General features: G+C 37.5%; 1 protein-coding gene across 5 annotated transcripts in view; it reads left to right on the plus strand.

The window, feature by feature from the left end:
- MON2 (MON2 homolog, regulator of endosome-to-Golgi trafficking) overlaps positions 1 to 13,836 on the plus strand; it is a 67,142-nt gene extending 53,306 nt beyond the window's left edge. For 2 of the 5 annotated variants that reach the window (XM_066319094.1, XM_066319095.1), the window contains 5 exons: positions 6,247 to 6,307; positions 7,541 to 7,664; positions 8,446 to 8,653; positions 9,409 to 9,491; positions 11,385 to 13,836. In XM_066319094.1, coding sequence (XP_066175191.1) covers positions 6,247 to 6,307; positions 7,541 to 7,664; positions 8,446 to 8,653; positions 9,409 to 9,491; positions 11,385 to 11,548 — 640 coding nt within the window. In that variant the 3' untranslated portion in view covers positions 11,549 to 13,836. Of the gene's footprint in view, positions 1 to 2,454; positions 2,512 to 6,246; positions 6,308 to 7,540; positions 7,665 to 8,445; positions 8,654 to 9,408; positions 9,492 to 11,384 lie in introns of those variants that run through there. The other 3 variants (XR_010743609.1, XM_066319097.1, XM_066319096.1) reach the window with 3 other exon arrangements.
- The last annotated feature ends 8,613 nt before the right edge of the window (positions 13,837 to 22,449 follow it).

Consider the following 22,449-nt stretch of genomic DNA (forward strand, 5'->3'; position numbering starts at 1 on the left):
AAGTATATCTAATAGTCTTTTAGAATAAAGAACAAGGTGGAACATGAAAAATTTAATTCCCTGATTTTCAGTAACAAATGAATCTTTTTAACAGAAAACAGTAAGGCTCCTCAGTGCCTTACAGTAATGTGCTCTGTGTTTAGTTTTGAAACACACAAAAGTCAGTAACAAACACAGCTGTATTTACTAATGATGGATAAACATCAGCTTGCCCAAAACAAACAAAAAAATAAATACCAGTAAAAATTTATTTTAGAGACACATCTGTTAGTGAAAATGTGTGTACTAATGAATGGGTTTGGAATATCATCAATAGGATTACATGGCAATCAGGTGAAAAACCTTCCTATTGTTTTTGCATTTACTTGAAAGAAAATTCTATTAAGTAGGAGGACCTTAAAATAGAAAAGGTCATCATGATGGCTTAAAAGACAAGTTTTTATTTTATGCTTCACTGTTTCTTAAATGTAAAGTAATCTCTGCAGAATTGTCTTGGTTTAGATAGATGGGTATATGCTAGGGAAGATTGGAGTCTCCCTTGGAATGGAGAATGTAAGCGCCCCCCCGCCTCCTTTTTCCAAATTATTATAAATTTGCAATTAAAAGGCTGTCAGGCAAAGATTTTTTGGGACTAGGTATAGCAGTTCTTTACTAGAGATATTAAAAATACAAATGTTGTAGTACAAAAGAATTAGCAAACAAACAAACAAGAAATCCTAGAAAATTCTGACAAAGTCAGAAATACAACCTAGCACCCTGTTGGTCAGCGTATTTGAAACAGTCCAAAAGTAAGCCCTCCTGGAGTGGCAGATGTGGTCCTGTTGGAAGCAGAGATGGTCCTGTAGAGTAAAGGGTCCAGAGATGGGTCTGGTATTCCTTTGGGAGTCCCATGGGAGCACTGGACGTCCGGTGACACTTGTGGCTCCTTTTTATCTAGATGGAAATGGTTTGGCTCCTCCTCTCTCAGTAGAGCATCTCACAAGGGGCTGATGTAATGTGTCATGGCATTGGTGAGCTTTAATGGCCCATTAACAGAAGATACTCCCATGGAGGTAATGGGAGGATGAGCAGAGATAAGAAACAATGCCCCACCCAGTTTTAACGGCTGGCTTGTTATCAGAAAGGCAGTTGCACCCGCCCTCCTGGAGTTACAACAGATAAACACCTCCCCAGCTGGGTTTCAACAGATGGAATGGAATAAACTGGGGGTTATTTCTGGTTACAAAACCCAAGACAAGAATCTTGATTGGTTTCCTTTCAGCACCAGTTAGTATTCTTGCTTCCATTCTGAGACAGGCAGTCCACATCAGTTAACGCTCTATAATCTGTATCATTGGGTTTACAGGATTCAAATTAAGCTTTTTCAGGTTGTTGTAGAAGAATGTATGTTCACTTAAAAGTTGCATTGGGAATACATATTACTGTTGTAATGTAATTATTCCTAAATATTTTCAAAGCAAATTAAACGTTTCCATTTTGCATGTTCTTAGCTGAACAAGACTAGAAGTGCTACAGTTTTTTGGTATTAATTGTTCATAAATCCAGGGAAGGAAAATTACCACAGCTTTTCAGTGTAATTCAGGATAATCCACTATCATCTGCATGACCTTGTTGGCCAAATATGTTGTCTGGGTTTTTGTAATTTACAGTGCATGATTTATACTATACTTGAATATTATTTCAAACATAGAAAATTTCATCTTAATGTGTTGCTTGCAGAAACTATTACTCTTTATGTTAATTCAAATACCTTTTGTCATTTGTCAGACATGGGCAAATATTCTCCGGAGGTAGAAAAAAAATAGTACTTGTGTGAATATTTATGATGCCTTATGAGATCTGTCTTGACTTAAGTCTGGTTTTGCCTCTTTAGCAACTAGAGTGTATATTATAATTTAACATACAAAATGTGTTTTAGAATTTTTTTTTCATCATAATTAAAGGTGTTCTTAGAAAAGTGTAGGAAACTTTTTTTCACTTAGAAACTTTAAGGTTCAAATTAATTTAAAGCACTAAAAATAGGCTAGTATTTTATAGAACCACATGACTAGAGCAAGGGAATTTGACCTGTTAATATAATTAATGGCTAATATCATTACCCTTTCCAGGCTTGTTGTGAGTAGATGAATTTTGCTTATGTAGTTGTATTCTGTGTGGCTACAGAATGTTTTTTTACCTCCATAATGTTCATCTTTTTCTAAATAGCAATTTGCCTTCCAAGTGTATGGTTCTCCTACATTCAGTTAGAGCCTTGTCCCTTGGTATCTTTAGGATAGATAGATAGATAGCCCTTTCTGTTCTATCAGCCTGAGCCTTGTGCTCCTGAAAAACATTAAAGCTGAAAAGGGAGTACCTCTTCCTCATGCCAATAGTCAGGACAATTAGTAATAGCAGTCATTTCTCCTTTTCTTCATCCTCTTCATTCTCCTCCTTCTCCCCATATTGCTACTGAAGCGTGTCTCTCTCACTGTGATGCAAGGAGGGCTCTAGAGATAGCTGTGGAAGTTCCCCACATTGAGGTAATTCTCTTCTGATTTCCTTTGGCAAAATCTTTCTGCACTCTGTGCAAGATTGGCAAGTAGAGCAGCCTGTCCTTTTTGGTTTGAAATTTGCTAAATTGTGTCTTCTATAATTGCAGTTTACTTAGTCTCTTAAATTTGTAGTTGTTCCACTTGTAAGGAAATTGATTTCAGAATTTTCAAATTTAGTCTGTTATTTAAATTTTGGTTTTTGTAATTTTAATAGAAAACATATATTAGTTGTAGTGGTGCCTTATTCCAGGGTAATTAGAGAGAATCTGTGCACTGTTTTGAAAGTAATTGATAAAATTTATTGCTGAGTTGATGTGCATGTCATCTTTCAGGTTGCAGGGGAAGGCAGTGAGTATGTTAATCCTTTATTTAAGGCCAGATGGTATAGAACTGGTTTTGGTGTGTTTCTTGATTCATTTATATTAACGAGTTGTGCTTTTTAAAATTCTGGTATTACTCGGATTTTTGTCCATATCACCAAAATCAATTTACCGAGCCATAGCTGAGGAGAGGAGAGTGCTTTTGCTTAGATTCATGACTTGTAAACTTCAGTTGGTTTTAGTGACCCTGCTGAACCTGACCAAGTGGCTTTACTGCAGCTGTGAGTCAGGTCATCTCTGGTGGCATTCCAACTTGCAAATGTGTCATGCCGGACAGGGAAGGTTGTTAAGTTAGGTGCAGGAGTGTACAAATCTTACTAAGGCCAACATGGACTGAAAAGGTTATGAAGCACAAAGAACTTGGGAAATGCAGTTCAGTTGACTCCCCAAGAGGCTGACAGTGAGACAGGATAACCCCATTACCATGCTACCTGGGATTTTAGCCTTCTCTAACATGTCACCCCTTGTGACAGGAATAGTTCGATATATACAGTTAGACCTGAATATTCAGAACTGAAAATTCACTTTCTTATGCTGGTATTCTGTAATTTTTCTTAAGTTCTTTGTTTCAGTGAAACTGGAATGTTATGTCACGAAACCCCCTTCTTTTTCTTCCTTCAGTCCTGATACATTTTCATACTCTACACTTTTCACTATTAATGTTCTGTGCTGTTATCTGTCCCAGGCTTTATGCAAAGCTAGGTAAATGGCTTCCTTTTGTACCTCCTCTTCAAACCTTTACTTTCCAAGCCCAACTTAGCACTGCTGGGATGGTTCTAAATATGAAACATCTGTATCTCTGTAAGACTCAGAAAAGCCTTCATGCAGTCAGTCCTCCTAGCAACACTGCATAACAGATTTGATTAGGTTTTTTTCCTTTAGCTTTTATTAAAATATGCCAGTGCACATTGTCTTATTTTTGTATGCATGTTCTCCAAGTTTATACCTGGCTGAGCACTTGGTAGAAAAATGAAATTATTTCGCTGATGTTCTAAATTTTTAATCAATATTTCAAACATTTTTCTAGTCTAACCTGTAACCCTTCTAGTCACCATGGTCCTAGAAATCATATGTAGATAGCCTAATATTGCTTCTGGCAGTGAAACTGAGTTGGCATTGATTAGAGTAGAGGTCACTGTAATTTGAATTTGACTTTAATTTAAGCTCTGTGAATAGCTGTATTTAAATTAGTGAACCTCCCCGGCATGGTCCCACCTCTGTCTTTTGGACAGGAATAGAATTTCAAGCCAGCTATGGGCATAAATGAGAGGGGATACTCACTGATGTTTAAAAAGTAGAAAGCACAGCAGAAATGGTCTCTGCAGCTTTGTACAACAAGAACTTTCAAATATAGCCAAGAGAGCCCAGGTAAATGAAAAAGGAAAATGTTACTGTAATAGAGAATTAATGACTTTCAAGACAGAAGTTTTAGCTTTCTAAAAAAATTTTTAAAGCACACTACAGCTGAGGAGACTCAATAATCTTGATTTTTGTCATAAATTTAGATAACATTTGAAATTAATGCATTTCATATAACTTAATTTACACAAAATTGTCTCCTAGTAAGAAGCTGGTCTGTTAATTATTTCATATTGTTCTTCTTTCCCAGAGGCTTTCATAGAAGCATGTCAAGCTATTATATACAATTAAATTCACCAAATGTGTGTGTGTGTGTATATATATATATATACACACATATATATAATTTATTAGAGCAGAAGTCTATGCTCACATGAGGGAATTAAATCAATACTTTCCAAAAAGATGCCTCTGAACAGAGTGCTGTGCACAGCAGGACTCCGGGTAGTTGTTAGGTGTTTGCTCTTGGCTCTGAAGCCCTCTCTGTCCAGTGAGCAGTGGCTGGGAGCTCTGTACTCAGGAAAGTCATGCATCACATTCTGATCTTTCCTGCCTCTTGACCCTCCAGTACGGTTTGCATATGGGTCACAACAGCAAAGCATTTGGCCCCTAGATAGATGTATCCATATAGACAAAAATCTATTTACTTGGGAATAATTTGCCACATGAATATATATGGAGAAGATAAGGTAGATTAGATATGGATGGCTGGGTAGAAAAGCCTTAAAACCTCTCTATGTAAACCTCAGCTAAGAAACTGAGTCATAAATTAGGAAGTGTCAGACTGAAATCTTCCCATGTATTTCAGCATGGCCTACATTTCTATGCATCATAATAGCTTACATTACTGTTTAAGGGTTTTGCATATTTAACAACTCTGTGTGTTAGAAAAGGTACTGACTGAACAGCTACTTAATATTTTATTTAAAATTCCAAACTTCCTGACTGCCAAATACACAACCTAGGAATAAATACAGTAATTTCATAATTTATTCTTTAGTTTTTTTCTATTCATATGTGTACCACATGTCCATTTCATAGATAAAGTGATCTAGAGTTTATCTGCATCAAGTCTCTTTGATGAGCTATATTTAGGAGATATATTTATTTTTCAAGCCAAACCATTGATACAAACATAATACATTCCTAATTGTCAAAATGGAAAATTAGCTGTAGGTGTGAAGACTGATCTTCTGGTGTGTTATGATAAGTATTCAGAAGATGAGGAAAAAAAGCCTCTATCAGAAACATCTTATTTGTCTTTGTCAGCAACATACAGGAGCACTGGAAGAAAAACTCATGCAAAATAAAATGTCTGTCAGCTAAACTAATCATATTTGAATGAGATTTCAAAACCTTCAAGGTTCTTAAACTTCTGTTAAAATTGGCAATGGGATGGAGGTGACAGACCCAGATGAGTACCCTTATGAGGACAAGACTGGCACAGTCCACAGTCCTATCCTGGGCAGCTGCCTTGCCTGTGAGCATGTGCAACAGACCACAGGGTCTGTTGAATCACTTCTGGACACTTCATCTAAGTTCATATATATATATATATAGTGGAAGAACTCCAGAAAGTTCTAAATTTCTTCAAAACTATTGTTTATAAAATGGATTTTTCTTTTAATAAAATTAATTAAGAATGAGAACAAATACATCATTTCAGTTAGCAGGGGAAAAGGACATGGTAATATCCCATCAATGAAAGATTTTTCATTAATGTAGAAGAAAATGTAAAATTAAAAAAAAAAAATTAGATGTACCATTGAAACTCAAAAGTATTTTTCTTGCATAGCAAGTGAAAAGACTAGGTTGCTCAAAGCCCCCATCCAACCTGATCTTATCATCATTAATCATTACCATATAATAGTACCAACTTGATGCATATAATAATTGTGAATGTAATGCACCTTCCTATACTTATCTCCTTACATATGTTGTAAATCTAAAGTATAATGTAGTATGTTTATTTTTAGTACACCTCCTGATAATCTGTCAATTCAAGAATTTCAGAAGAATGAGAGTATTGATGTTGAGGTAAGGAACCTATAACAAATATACTGTTGAAATTAATGAGTTAGTGACATTCAAAAGTTGCATTTGGTTCTGAAATAATTTCTTGAAAAGTTACCCTTTCATAATTTTTCTGTGGTACTGTTTTCATTTTTGAAAACAAGACAGGAAATTCATAGGTCCAGAATTCAGCTGCTTCAGGGTGATGCAAAAAGTAGGAAGTGGGATGCTGCTTCTTGTCATCTCAACTTCAAAACAGTATAGACTGGCTAAACCAGCATGTGTTTCTGTCTCTAACTCATTATGTGATCCTTATTATGTTATTGCGGAATATTTACACTGGCAATTTTAGACCACAGAGAAAGTTGACAATTAAACCTGAAGTGAGTGCCTTCTATGTTGTGGGGGCAGTCAGCAAAAATTCATTTTTTCTTAGACATTGTTGCCCTTCAGATGTGTTCGCTATACTGAGAAGCTTTGGCATAAATGAAGAAATTATGTGTAGTTTGTGCAGTGCAGAGATCGCTGCAATTGTAAGGAGATAATGTTTGGTTGCATATGGTCAAAAAAAATTGGAAGAAGATGGTACCTGAAGTGAGGATGTCTCTCCTTTCACTCCTGGACAAAAAATGTGGCAGAACAGGGATTAGAGGTACAAAGCAAAAGGAGTTGCAGAGAAGACACGGCAGTATCTGTGGTTTCGTCACCCATCATCTTTCCAGAGGGGTGGCTGGGACACAAAAATATCTGGATGAAAAGTGAGAGAAGTTCTACCTGCAGTGTGCAGAGCTCTCAAATCTGATGCTTTAATTTAATTAGATCTAAACCCATTTTGTTCCTGAATGGGACCATCAAGAAGAGGATAGAGAGCATTTCTGTTAATGTGTATTGCCTTAAGCCCATTTATATAATTAACACACTTGTTCTGCTTTGCAGATTGTTAGGGATCAGTATGTGTGTGAATGTCATAGGGTATTGAATTAGGTTGGAAGGAGAGAGAGATTCCTAATGTTAGATCTTCTCTTTTCAAAACCATAAATTTGACTTGAAGAATATACTTCAAATTTCATTTGAAATCTGATCAGAAACTCTGGCAGAAGTTTGGACTTTTGGACATATCTGCAAATTTTAAATGCTAGCAATAGAAGATTTTGCGAAGTCTAATTAGGCTTTTTTCTCTTGTTAAATGTTTCTTCATACTAGATTTACAGTTTTAGTATTTAGAAGACAAATATAAATATATGTAATTTATTTTAGGTGGTGCAGCTTATCAGCACAGAGATACTGCCATATGCTAATTTCATTCCTAAGGAATTTGTCGGTCAGATAATGACTATGCTCAATAAAGGCTCAATACATTCACAGTCATCCTCCTTTACAGGTATGGTACCTGAAAGACAAAAATTACAGTGTTTAAATCTACTAGAAAATAATTAAAATGTTGAGTGTACTTATGATAAAGACTTGAAGCTTCCTGGGACATATTCATTATAGACTGTTTGATATCCAACTTTTTTTATAAACTATATTTTGTGGAAGTTGCCAAACTTTCCTTGCCTTGCAATTTTTAAAAACTTACTGCCTTACTGCTTGGACAGTATCATGTATAATATTGTACTTCTGTTATTTTCTACATAGTTTATTTTCCTTTGTGCCTATTCTAATAATCATTTCAGACAATTGTAACACAGACATCCTGTTCTTAAAACCTAAATGACCTTAGTGTAACTATATGGTGTAGCTAGCCAGATATCTTCTCTGCCTTTAAGAAAAAATATTTGTAGGGATTTTTGGAAAGATGAAAGAAATGGACATAAGCTGTTACATAAAAAAACCCTTAAACTGTGCTCAAGTGTGAGTATTTATGATGTAGGATTAAGTTTGCTTTAATTACAAAATACATGAAATAATCTAAAACAAGCAGTGTCAGGTATGTGATATGTTACTGAGAATGTGGCATAATTAATCTCATGTTCAGAACTATTGTGGGTTTTGCACAGTCATTTTTTCCTAGAATATATTCTTAATATTTGCTCTTATCACTGGTAATATTTTTTAACAATAGAGGAGTAATAACCTTTTTTCAGCATATAATAAATGGATTGAAATCATGCAGCATCATACACACTGCACAATTGAAATGCATAATTTTGCTTTGACAGAAGCTGAAATAGATATTCGAATGAGAGAAGAGTTTTCTAAGGTGTGTTTTGAAACACTGCTCCAGTTTTCATTCAGTAATAAAGTCACAACTCCTCAAGAAGGCTACATCTCTAGAATGGCACTTTCTGTGCTCTTGAAAAGGTCACAGGATGTATTGCATCGCTACATAGAAGATGAGAGATTGAGTGGCAAATGTCCTCTTCCACGGTATGTGCATTGTCTTTAGAAAATAAAAGTATTACCGAGACTTTATGAGAAGAAGTTTGCATTCAAATTATCACTTAGTCATGAAAAAAATGAGGGGGTGGGAGAGAATGAAATTTTAAAGGCAGGGAAATGTTTATGGGGAAGATATTTCAAAGAAAATGCTGGTATTTCAAATTCGAAAAATTTGAAAATATTTTAAAAAAATTTTTTTTGAAAAACATTTGAGTAGCAATGGTCATATTCTGTGCTATTATGACAGTTTTCAGTTACTGAAAAAATGTTTTTGATATCTCCAGCATTATATTTCTGAAATCTGATTTCCTTTTATTCCCAGTAGAGCTATGTGTAGTTTCTTAATTGAGATGTGAGTAGAATCTCCTCAAAAATAAAACATGCAACACCCAAACAGCAATATTGTGAATCATTACTCATGTAATTGTTCTTGAAATGGCAAAATTTGACAAAAAAAAAAAAAAGAAGAAATTCTTTAAAATGGGAACTTGGTTGAAATTCACTTCACTTTTGAAGGTTTTGATCATGAATGTGGAAATTGATTATCTTTATCTTAGCCTTATCACATACTTTGATATGAGCGTTTTCAGATTGAAGTTTGTACAGTGTTACTGTTTCCAGTATCAAAGTTAAAGCTTTCCTAGCTGAGACAACAGCAGTGATGGTGGGAAACTTTTTCCACTAAACTTATGTTCTTGAAACAAAAATGAGTAGCTGACTCTTTGCATTTTTTTCATTTGTAGGCAGCAAGTAACGGAAATCATATTTGTTTTAAAAGCTGTCAGTACTCTCATAGATTCACTTAAAAAGACTCAACCTGAAAATGGTAAGTTACTGTTAAATAACACGGTTCCAAACACGGTAACATTATATCTGCCCCAAAGATGTATTTATTATTTCCTTTAGTAGTTTTCCCACAAATTTGAAAGAAAAGCGTACTCTGGAAGAATCAGTATTCTGTAAATCTTTGTATATGTAGATGACAGGTAGATGGCAAGAAACCCCACAAAGTTTTTCCAGTATAACTAAAAGTATAAGGACATAAGATACGTTTAATAAAAGAGAAAACTTCAATTTATGGTGTCCTTTATTAGATAATGCTTAGCATCTTCTGAAAACAAAGAAAAAGCTCCATTCCATAAAATATTAATTTTATCCAGAGTTCTTAAATATCTGGAGCCTGGCTAGATCCTTTCTTCCTTCTCATGGTACCTTTTTAGGTTGCTGTGGATTGTGTTCACATAGGTGCACTCTGCAATTAAAGAGGTGTACAAGTTAAATGCATGGATAGGCTGGTGAATACTTACAACTTGCTTTCCCTCTCTTCCTGTTCTGTTAGTTTCTGTCCCCTGTATTGAGTTTAGCTCACTGATGCCTGAGTAAATGGTTGACAGATATATTTAAAGGGCTAAATCAAATCAAAGACCTCAACTTCATTTATAATCACCTATCCTGTTCCTCCTGCAAGCTGCATCTCCAGTATGTGTGGAGAGTTCTTGGAAGGAAACTTAATCATGAGTCTTGCTTAAGTCCAATGTATTGGACTCTGAAATTCTGACAGAATTGTATATACAACATTTCCCTCTACCTCCCTGCTTTTGGTATTAGGAGGAACAGGAAAAAAAACACCTTTTTAATCCTGAAACAAACAAACCAACCAACCAGCCTTTTCAGAAAAATGTAGGCAGGTGGGTTTCTGAAAGAGGCAGTGGCTTCATTTGCATCATCACTGAGCAGCCAGGGTTATGATGATGTCGTTTCCAAGATTCATGGCAAAAGTGTGCAGGCAGAACTATGCCAGGATGCATAAAGCCGTTTGGTTAACTCTGAAGCTAACTGAAGTGCTACTTTGATGCATCTTTCTCTTAGAGGGGTAGAGAAGCCAACTCAGCTGGACTTTTCCCCACATCCCTCTTCCTGCAATGAGAGACATGCTTCTTCTTGTCCATATGCAGCAATGTTTGCCACACCTCCCACACACTTTCTTAGAAAAAGAACCGCTGGACAAATTACAAATGTTTCTCTCCCATTTCTTCTACCTTTTAATAACTTTATTTATTTAAGATAATTACAAATGTTGTCTGACGCCATGGGTTTGTTCTCCTTTGAAAGCAGAGCTAAAACAGAAATAAGCAAGGAAGTAACATTATAATAAGAATCAGGCTACAATGTTTGATTTTACTTGTTGGACTAAAAAAACTTTACCATGGGTATTTTTTATCTTTGTCCAGTGTTTCTACCTTTGCTTTCTATAGATCTTGTAATCTGAAATGATCTGAAATCAATAGAAAGTCTCATTGCTGACAATTTTCCAAAAGTGAAATGTGCATCCAGTTCTGTTTTCTGTCAACAGCTGAGAAAAGCAGGCAGAAAATACATGTGTATTATAGATTGGATAGAAGTATAGTCTTAAATTTGTCATTTCTTCATCCCAAAGACACAGTGAATGACACATATGTACAGATGTAGGTGTGTAGCCCCACTTTAAGGATATTATCCCATATGGCCTCTGGCTGCAGCTGAAAAAACAAATAGTTCTCCTGCAGAAATCCTGCCTGTATCTGAGTGTCCTGCATGGATGCCATAGTGTCTGTATAGCACTAAGTACCTACGTTTAGGCACACTGTGAATCTGCCACTACTTAGAGGTATTGGAAATAATCTGTTGTCAGTATTTTGACAGTGGTAAGTGATTCAGTCTGTTCTTTTCTTCCCTGCAGTTGATTCTAGCACATGGGCACAAGTTATTGCCTTGTACCCGACTTTAGTAGAATGTATCTCCTGCTCATCCTCAGAAGTGTGCTCTGCTTTGAAGGAGGCACTGGTTCCTTTTAAGGACTTCATGCATCCACCAGCAGCCAAGGTACAGAATGGAGAGTCTTGACCCCATAAAACTTCTTTTTTTATTCTTGAAGGGAATATCCAAAAATGTTTGCTCCCGGGTGAAGTTTCTCTGAGGAAATCTCTTGTGACTAGTACTTTGGCAACCAGTGCTGACTGCCTCTTAACAGTACTAACAAGAGCTCAGTAAGTCGTGAATACAGGCTTTATCTCAAAGGTTCCAGAGTGAGTAGCAGTGCAAACCTTTAATAAATTTAACTGACTAGTTGGAATCATTTATAATCTAATGTACTTGCTACAGTATCTTGAAGTGGTGATTGAAAAGTGGGCTTATGTACAGCTTGTTGTGTATGTGTTAATGATGTAATTAAAAATATTTCAATTCAGTCAGATTTATTAGGCTGGTGTTTTGCACCCTTTTTTGAAGTACGAATTGTACTAAAATTTTATGCAAGATGGTACTGTAACATTCCATATATCTGTAACCAGCCTTTGTAAACAAAGGGAACTGATATACTTGTGTGTATAATAAATGGTACAGTTATGTATAAAATAGTTGCATTTATTATTTAAATTCTTTTAAAAATATTGATAATGTCAAATGCTTGAAAATGTATTTATTATGAATAAGCTGTATGCTTGCATTTTTACTTACAGTTTGCCTTCTAAATTGCCAGATATGCTCATTCATATCTGATCATGTTAGTTTTTGCTTAATTGAATGTATCTTCTTTGTGGCCATTGGACATCTGCAAAGGGTCATATAACAAAAGATTGAAGCAAGTAGTCAGAGTCTGCTGATCTCAAAATTCAGAGTAGTTGACCTGAATTAAGTTTGAATATGCAGAAATCCACTGTAGCACTTCAACACTACCATACCTCACTTCATAATAAATTTGTTTCAAGTTGTTTGTTCTACTTAACTCTATCCATTTTTGCAGTCGAAGCCTTGCTTTAAAAAGAAAATAAACGTATTTGAGGGTTGTTAGCCTTTTTTGACCTCCTTGGCAAGTATCTCAGTCTTTGAATCATGGCCCAGGAAAGGCGAGTTCAAATATCTAAAATACTTGGCTGTAATATTTTGTTCAGTAATTTTAAGTGTTTTGTTTTGTAATGTCTTTTCAACCCAAACTAATTGTTCTAATATTTTAATTATAAATGGTGTCTGATTAAAAACCATGAGAAGTGTATTTTTGGAGATTAGTCAGTTAGAAATGCAGTAAAATTTGTCATTAAGTAAATGTGAATTGGTTTCACATTACCATAATACACAATTGAAGCAAACCACTTTTAATAGTATTGTTTTTAAAGTTTGTGATCTAGTATTTAAACTATTATTTAATGAATTTTGATTTCAGTAATGTTTCACCTGTATTCACATTTTTAATCTGTGATATGAAAGCACAAAGGCCAAATGTTAAAAAAAAAAAAAAACAAACAAAAACAAACAAACAAAAAACAGGTGCCTTTCTATGGATTTCAGAATTTCAGAGCTTACCTTTAGGTTTTTGTTTCTTCAAGTCTTTTGTAGATATTAAAAGATTGTCATGCATAAGAAATGGTATTACATTTGTTTGCTTTGCACTTTCCTCACTAAAGAAACACTGATTAGTACGTGTGAATAGATGTAGAAGTTGTAGAAGCTTCAAGCTGAAGGTGTGATGAACTGGTCAGGGTTACCCTGTTTGAATAATGTTCTCCAGGCAGTTGTTTGGACAGCTTGCTCCCACAAGTCTCCAGTTTATGGTCCCTTTTAAAAGCTTGCTGTTTTAAAGTATGGTAAATATTAAAGAGGCTTCAAGACCTTGCACATTTCTGTGACTGAAGTTGCATGGAACTTAATTGTCAAACCTGAATAGTTTTAAGACAGTACACAGTTTACATTAAGGAAACAAATGTTTTTTGTTAATAGAATTTATGTCAAAATACCTACTCTGGAGGAGCAGTTCCAGTGTACTGCAGAACTGGATCTTACATACAAGTAACATCATCCATATTCCAAAAGTGAAAACCTGACAACTGCTCTCCTAATTAGTTGAAGAATAAGTCAAGGTCATTAAAGAAACAAACTGTAGGACAGGAAAGAGGAATTAATTTCTTTTAGAATATGTAGGTATGTAGTCCCAGCTATGGGTGAATTTGTTTCTAATTAGTTTTGAATGGATTTTTCAGCGATAATACGGATGCTTTTGTCCATTGAAGCAAATCTTCATCTTTCTGTAATTCATAAAGGGGTGCATGAGTCTTTCTTGACTAGAGCTTAGACTACTTTACACCTATGAATATTAATCTTCAAAAGGTTTTGAAATAAACTACCAACGAGCTAACTTACCATCCTTTCCTCTGAATTACAAAATGAATAATATCTGTGCTATTTGAGGCATGTTTTTGACATGCAATCTGAGGTTGACTGTACTAAAACTGCTTTTTTGTATTTTGTATAGTTTGAAAACTAAAAACAAAGCTACTTATCTTAGAAAATGTTTTCATTGACTAATTTTGTCTGTAAACAAGAATTATTCCTTTTACTGGCACTTCTTGTCCAACACTCAAATATTTCTCAAATATGCACATGGGAATCCTAAGAGAAAATTAATAGATCATTAGGATGTTCATATCAAAACTTTGGATTACTTGGGAAAACTTGTACATCTCAGTGCCATGAGATATTACACTGCCTTAATGTACGTGAGGATTTAAGATTGCATAGTAACTGATTATAAAAAAAGAACAGATGTCTCAAGCTGAGAAGTTCTTATAGAAAGTCTTATTCCCAGAGGTAACCTAGAGTAGTTATTTGCTTATTGTCAGAGATGGTTATCTAACTGGACATTTGTTTTGTTCCCTCATATGTGAGGCTACTTCTCCACCTGCTTTATTGGTGAACTGTGGAGTACTACTGGACATTAAACCACATGAAACACACGGTCACTGCTAGTTATTTACAAGAGTAAATAAGAGTATGTCTGTGAAACTTGAGTAGTTTAACATTGTACTCTGCAGATAGGATTCATTTTTTACCCAGGTTGTGTTGTTTCTTCTTGCCAAAGAGCAAATCTTCTCATAGTTGGCCTTGAACTCTTCAGGCAAGATACTTTTTGAGAGGCTCATGCCTTTCTTTTCCTCACAATGGCAAACACAATTACTAGTCATCAGTGTATTTTACAGAAACTCATTTAGAAGTTCAAGATACAAATGTTCTTGGGAGTAGAGAGGAGGAAAGCACATTTTCTACTCATCTGTTTCCGTACAGCTCAGTTCTGTGCTTCTTCATTAGTTGTTCACCTCACATTTGCAGCTAACTACTCATTTTCTGTATGGCAACCTTCAACTTCAGTCCTCCTGAATAAGGTGAGACCCCCACAAGCGTGAGAAGAAATTGCTGTGCACAGCTCCCTTGTGAACAGTGCACTTTCTGATTGTGCTACTGCTACAGGCCCAGTAAAACAGCTTAGAGTGGGATGTGTCAAAAAGTTCCAAATAAGGCAACTCTAGTGTGTAGGTTTTGTTTGAATTGGAATCCAAAACAGTGCACAGACATTGTCTGTATCAGTAGATGAAAACCATTTGACCATCAGCAAAAATATTGGTATTTTTATATTGCAAGAAAAGCTTCTTTTCTCCCTGGATTTTTCACCCCCACCTTCTGACAGTGCTTTCTGTGTGTGCTTTGGTTGTAACTTTTGGAGGCGTGGATTCTTTGTCTAAACAACATTTGTATATCAAGGCAAGTACAAGTCCAATTAAAAAAATTGTCAGTGTAGAAAACAGATGTTATTTGGAGAGTAGATACTCTTGAGAGTTCATAGCTGAGTTGAAGTGTTCAGATTTATGTCATATTCAAAGTATGTGACTCTTGTCTAATTTACGACAGACAACATTACACCCACTAGGAACCAATTGCTGGGCTCAAGAATGATTACAGCAGCAGCAAGAGAGCAAAGTATTGGATGAGTGGTTTCAGACAACTTGTGTAAGAAAGTGAAATTAAATATTCACAATTCTTGGTGGAGAGGGAGAACCTCAAAATAAAAATGACTGGACTTGAAGAAGGCAGACCACAGAAAATTGATAACTAAGATCTCACACAAGACAGCTCTGAAGAGAGGAACTGAGGAGTTAAGACAGTTTCTTGGAGATGTGAAGGTCATGACTGAAAGTATGTACCAGACAAGCTGTAATAAGAGACCAGCTCAGTTAAACGAGGAATTTTGTTGACTTTAAACAGTAAGGAGAGGCCTATGAAAGATAGGAAGTCAGATACCACCAAAGATGAATGTTAGATAGGGATCAAAGTCAGCTAACAGAGAATAAATGCATAAGTAGTAAAAGGTTTCTCACTTACAAAAGTGCTGACTACCCAAAAGGGTATGGCTGTTTACACAGGTGATGGTGTTTGGTTCAGAGCTGCAATTAGTGTGTTGAATTTTTTGTTTGTTATGGTGATGGCTAATCAAAAACATCAGACATCTACTGCCAGTCTATTGCTTCTGCAATTGATATGAGTGACAAAGATTGAAGAAACTTGTCTAGAAAAAGGGAAACAGGAGAGAAAATGGTTATGTGTCAAATTGACTGGGTCTGAAGGATTTCTAGTATTTGAAGAACTGATCTGAGTAGCTTCAGCATTAAGATCATCTTTGTGATGTCTTTGTGTCCTATCAGAGAGTAACATGCTAAAAACTGATCCTTCTTTTTCTAAGCTCCTTATTTATGAATTTATGTCTTGATTATGAAATAGCTGATAAAAAGAATAAGATTTACCAGTGTGTTTGCTGTCCTAACTACAGGATTTTACTAGCAAGAGATAAGACTATTCATTGCTTGAATTTACTTTATTGTCTATGTTTAGATGAACTCTCAAATAATATAATCAGTTTGATAAGCTTTTCTTTCTCCATGTTAAGACATTTATTTGCACTGGTGATTCAGATGCCTGCCTTAAGAACTTACTTCATAAGTCATCTCATAAGTAACTTCATAATTTATCAGCAGTGAAGTTCTCTTTTCACCTAAAATGTATTCCTTATGGAAAGAATGAGTTAAGTACAGCTGCCATATTTTTCTTCAATCAAAAATATTGTGATGTTTAAACACAGTGAAAGGCATCAGCCCCTTGGTCTGTTTTGTTTTTAGAAGAGATTACCAATAACTAAATAAGAAAGGAAAGCCCTTGGAAGTCAGGTATCTGGCATCTTCACAGTGTTGTTACTGAACACCCTGATCTTCAAACTGGAGTGTTCAGAGTGCTGCTCTCTGCACAAAATATCTGCCTTAGACTTGACATGAGTCCCCAGTGGTATCTCCAAAGCTGAAGGTGCTTCAAGACTGCAGAAGTTCATGAGGCTCTGGTGGCTGGAAACCTGAAGCCTGATATCACTCAGTCTGATGTTTTTAATGTTAACTATTTCTTACTTAGAACAATTAAAGTTGCCAAGGAATTGCTTATGTTTCTGGCTTTCTTGCCAGAAAACTCACACTTCTGTCCCCCATCACATCACAGACCAGTGCCTGGTCATGAGGGGTGGGGTGAGAGGCTCCATAGAAAAAATGACAGCCAAAACTGGATTGCCACCAATTCAGAGAGAGCAGTCTGGTTTTGATCAATGTCTGTCATGAGAAAACATGGAAGGGGACAGGAATATTAAGTGCACAGTACTGCTGGGATGTACATATACAAAGAACTGATTTCTGGAGTACATCACAACTATTACTTACAGATCTTCTTACTGAACATCTGTTCATGCCTCTGGGCTTGGCAAAGCATTATACAGTACTACCTTACCACTAAAATGAGCTCGAGAGTCTACACAAAGTACTGCCCTAGAACAAATGAGGAAGGAAAGATTTATCTTAGAACAGAGTTATTTAAGTTTAATATTTTTTCTCAAGATAATGTCTGTTACAGCTGTATGCATTATACTGTCGTAAAATTTCAAGCAGTTGTGTTCCCAGAGTCTCAAAGAGAATGCACTGAACTGATGAATGGAAGCGTACAAGCCCCTCCCTCTTTATAGAGTGGGAAGCAAGTTTTTGAAGTGCTAAACTTTAGTCTGATAGTAGTAGCTCTTTCTTGCAGTTTAATATCACTTTGACCAACTCAATTCAGACAACTAGGTCAAACTTGGAAATGGGTTAGGAATTTTAAAAGTTCTGCCTTTTTTTCCCTCTTCCATATGCAGGGTAGACCTGTGAAGGTAAAATCTGCTCTCTCTAAAAGCTGAAGGCAGTGGCAACCAGAAACAATCAGTTCTGTAATCTTTGTTAACAAAATGTATTTCATGGATGTATCCAATATATTTAAAAGATTAAAATAATTTTAACTTACTAAAATAAAAGTTTTAAATAATCTAAGAATTATTTTGAACGCCATTTTTCATATTATTGTACTTTGAATCCAAACAGAGCGCTTGTCAAACTAATGAAGTTAAAAAATGTACTCAGATGTTTTCAAATAAAATGCAACCATTTAGCATCTAACAAGCAATATAATCTTAGCTATGTTAAATATATTCCCTAGTTTTAAAAAGTTACCAGACTTAGTGAGGCTATATTTAATTGCAAACAAACATTTAAATAATTGCTAATGAAATAATAATAATAATCCTTTAGAGGAGATGAATGCAGATGCAAAATCAGGCTAAAAATGTAGCTTCTTGTTTATTTAAGTCATTATTAAATAGAAGTCACTTTTGACAGAAATCATTCCTCCTGTAATCAAACTTAGGAGAGGTAGTATGGAGCCTCTACTTTGAGATGCATAGGTTGGATTTCTCTTCTGAGATTTAGGTAACTAAAATTTTGAGGTTTACTACAAGGTTAACTAGCCTGCCTTTCATTTGCCATCAGGGAAGACAAAATAGGCAAGCCTGGCAGTAGAGTCATTCCATCCTGAAAGGTCATTTAAATTGCTGTGTGGAAGTGACAGTCCTTGCTACCAGAGCATAGGACAACTTCCTCAGGCTTAGGCATCTGGTGTTTCATGGTGTTTTTTTAGTTTACTTTAGACATCTCAAGACGATGTGAGAGCCACGGTAAAAACATTTGACTTTGCTATTGCAATGTGTGGATGGTGCTACTTTTTTTTTTTTTTTTTTTTTTTTTTTTTTTTTTTTAGTTCCCCTAAGAGTATCTTCTTTGTGGCTTTTGTTTGTTTGCCTTTTGCGTTTTTACATATCCTTTGTAAGGGCTTGGTCTAAGGCTTGCCTTTTTTTTTTCTGGGTGGAGATAATGTTCAAATATTTATCTGTTGTACCCTCTGTCTGCAAGGGACAACAAGCTGTGACTTCCTGGTAGTCATGACATTAGTCTAAATAATTACATGAAGAGTTAAGAAATCTACAGTCACTGTTACTGTACAAAGCTGAGCTGTTTTTGAGCCCTAAATTCTCCCTGCTACTGAGCAGGTTTGGTTTTCCATTGGTTTCCTAGTTTGGATGAGTACATGATGGTATTGTCTTTATAAACTCAGTAAACAGAGCTAAACATGCCCATCACTGCTACACTTTGTACACTAATCAGATAATTTTCCCAATTGTTTTATAATTGTTTTATAACTGCTGCTTTTTTCATAAGTGTTTCAGGTCAGCAAGGTTATAGTTACTTCTCATACTGTCCACTTGGGTGCAATCTTTATTTTTGGCATTTGAATTTGTCATCTCTTATGAAAATGAGAAAATACTTGCCAGTAAACATAAGTTCTTGGAGAGTGCCTGCACATTTACACTCTTGGTAAACAAAACTTGAATTACTGAAAGTAACTAGGGCTCCCATCCTAAAAATCTTTCAGAGCTTTGCATTACAGCATGAGTCAGCCAGGTGGGTGGCTCCAACAAAGATTGCAGATTGGTGCCTGTATCCAGCTGCATCCTGGCATATTTCCTAAACTTTTAGGTAATTTTTCATTGTTTTCCAGGATCTACTTAATAGATCTTGGACTTTTACTTTTTAGATAAATGCAAGTCAAAAAGATGTGTAGGTCTTGTGATTTGCTATATAATAAACTGTGATGTGTGCTGAGTATCTGCCAGTAGTTTGTACAGATATCCAATTACAATTTTAAAAACAATTTCTGTTTAGACATTATAAATGACAAATATTTATATTATTTAACTTGCCAAAAAACCACAATATTCTAGTTATCTCCCCTTCTTATAATAAATTTATCCAAATGAAGTGGTTTGAATTTACTTTTTACTTTCACCCGGAAGTGCTGATTTTCTTAAAAAAGAAATTGCTTGTTCCCTGTCTAAGAAATTTTCTAAATATTCTCGTATTAAGATGGATTTCAGTCTGTTAATTAACAAATATAAAAGAGACCTTAATTCAGGAAAATAAGTTGTTGAGATGTGAAACACTGATAGTCTTGTGTAAAAGTTGCTTTACATTATAGTTGAGGTGGCCTTAGAACAGAAGGGAGTACATTTAAGAAAAAGGTAAAAATTAACCCAGAATTAGATAAAAACTTTAATAGTCTAAGTTTGGAGGATTTTTTTCCCACTGCTAATATATTTTGTAATACTTTAAATAAATCTGATTATTTAATAGGAAAAAAGAATGAAAATATCTAGCTTCTGCTTTTTCTTTTTAATAAATGCTTAAACGTCTCAATTTTAAATTGTGTTTCTTTCTCAGAACTGGGTTTTTATGTCTACTCCAACTTAACTGAGTAGGAACAGAGCATACATTTCCTTGGTGTATCCATATTTGTAATACTTTGCCTCTCCTTAGCTGACCACAAGAAATACATCAATTAAGTCCCACTGTCCCTCTGAAAAATATGGATTTATGGAGGAAAGCAGGAATTGAGAGAAAGCAGTCTGGAGGAGATCAGTAATTCTCTTCCAAAACCAGAAGTAAAGGACTCCTGAGTTTTACTGGATGTGTCCATTTTCTCAGCTGTAGCATGTTCTTTAATGTGCTGTATGCTACCAAAACCACATGAACTTCAGGATCACCTCATCATATACACAATCTCTTAGCCTGTTTTCTCTAACAGAATGTCACTGGTTTAAATGTGTTTTAAACAAGTGATCAGTGATCTGATAATGCCTGATGTGTTATGTAGGTAGCAAGTTCAAAAAGGGGGAGCTACCTGATTGTAATGTATTTTATCTTTGTCTCTAAGGTGGCACTGTTTTGGCTCATTTCCAGTGGGACTTTCTCAACTGCCAATTTGTTGCAAGTTGTCATAAAAGACATTGCATTTCTTAACTCATGTTGTAGATAGATTTCTGCATTATAAACTTTAAGACTATTGTCCGTATTCTTATTTCCATATTCTGCACCACTGATGTTAATACAATTTTTGTAAACACAATAACACATTTTAATTTTTTTAAACTCTCCTTTGCTGGTAGCTGTTTTTTTAATAGATCTGTTCATAGGTATGTTGGTGGTGAAGGACAGATAGAACAATAACAACGTTAGTATTTGTATCTTTCGTTAAGAGGTTAACAATGGGTTTCTTTGAGGTCAGTTTCTGTGGAATAATCGTCACGGAGTCTGTTTACATTTGGAAAGAAAAGCGCTTCCAAATTAAAAGTCCAGAGCCAAGGGAGGCACCGTATGTACCCCGAAAGCCTGTGCCCGCTGTGCCCCTCGGCCTGAGGTAAAAATCCCCGCCCCAGCGCGGCCCGTGCGGTGACAGCCCGGCGGCACGTCTCCCGTCCCGCCGGCCGAGCCCGCTGCTCCCGCCCGCCCCGCCTGCGCCTTCCGTGGGCCCGTCTCGGGAGCGGGAGATGCGGCGCTGCCGTGCCCGGCGCGCCCGGGGGAGCGCAGCGCCCCCGCCCGTGAGGAGCGCCCCGCGCCGCCCGCGCCATCTTGGGCACTCGCCGGGGGCAGCCCTCCCCCTCCCTCCGCAAGATGGCGGCGGCCGGGTGAGTGACATGCCCGGTCACGTGGCGCGGCTCGCCCCGCGCCCCCCCGCGCCGCGCGGTCTCTATGGCTCGGCCGGACACACGGGCGGCGGCGGCGAGGGACGGGCGGGCGGACGGAGCGGCGGCGCCCGCACGGCGCCTCCTTTGTCTGCGGCCTCGGCAAGGCGAGCGCTTTCCCCTCCCCGGCCCTCCGGCGTCCTCGCCAGAGGGCGCGGCTTCCTCCTTCCCGCCGGCAGAGGCGGCGGGGGCTCTCCGTTGGGGCGGCCGGGGCGGAGGTCCTTTCGCGGCCCCTTCGCCCCGGCCGGCGACATGGCGCGTCCTCGGCCGAGCGGGGCCGGGTCCGGAGCGGCCGGGCCCGTCGCCGCCTCTCCGGGGAGCGGGCGGGCCGGCCCGGCGGGGGTGGCGGGAGGTCAGGGCGGGCCGGCGGCCGCCTCTGGCCCCGCACCCCGTCGCTCGGCGGGCGGGCGCGCTGCCGGGAGGGGCGGCGGGCAGCTCCTGGGCCGCCGCCGTTCCCGCGGGGGGGCGAGGAGGGCGGCCGGAGGGTCGGGGAGGGGGTGGGGGTGTCTTTCGGCTGTGTTTCTCTCCCCCCTTCTGTCCCCCCGGCTCCTCGCCTTTCTTCCTTCCCTCCCTGCTTCCCCTCCCCGCCCCATCTGTTACAGGCTTGCGGAACTGTGGCTGTTTGAAATTAAACGTGATCTTTACTGTACCAGCTGGGGTCTGTAATGTATCTGATAAATGAAGCTCTTCCCGTCGGTTTCAGGTCATGCAAGGAAAAGGGCAAATCTGGGGAGGGAGCTGGGCGGGGTTTCCCTTTGCTTTTCACAGTCAGGCGAGAGGAGTCTGGTTGATGTCTGCAGCAGATAAAGGAGACGAGGATCATCAAAAGACCTCAGAGCCCTTTTATCTTCCTTCTGTTTTTCCATCTAATTTCATTTGTCGCTGCTGTGTTGTCTGCCTGCTTGTTTCCCCCTTCAGAAGGGGTCGGGAGCACCAGGGCCCTGGCTGAGGTAGTAGTTTGTGCTGTTGGTCGGGTTGTGACATTGCCCGCTGTGGAGATAACTGCGCA

Source organism: Sylvia atricapilla, chromosome 5, assembly GCF_009819655.1.
Source record: "Sylvia atricapilla isolate bSylAtr1 chromosome 5, bSylAtr1.pri, whole genome shotgun sequence".
Lineage (NCBI taxonomy): Eukaryota > Metazoa > Chordata > Aves > Passeriformes > Sylviidae > Sylvia > Sylvia atricapilla.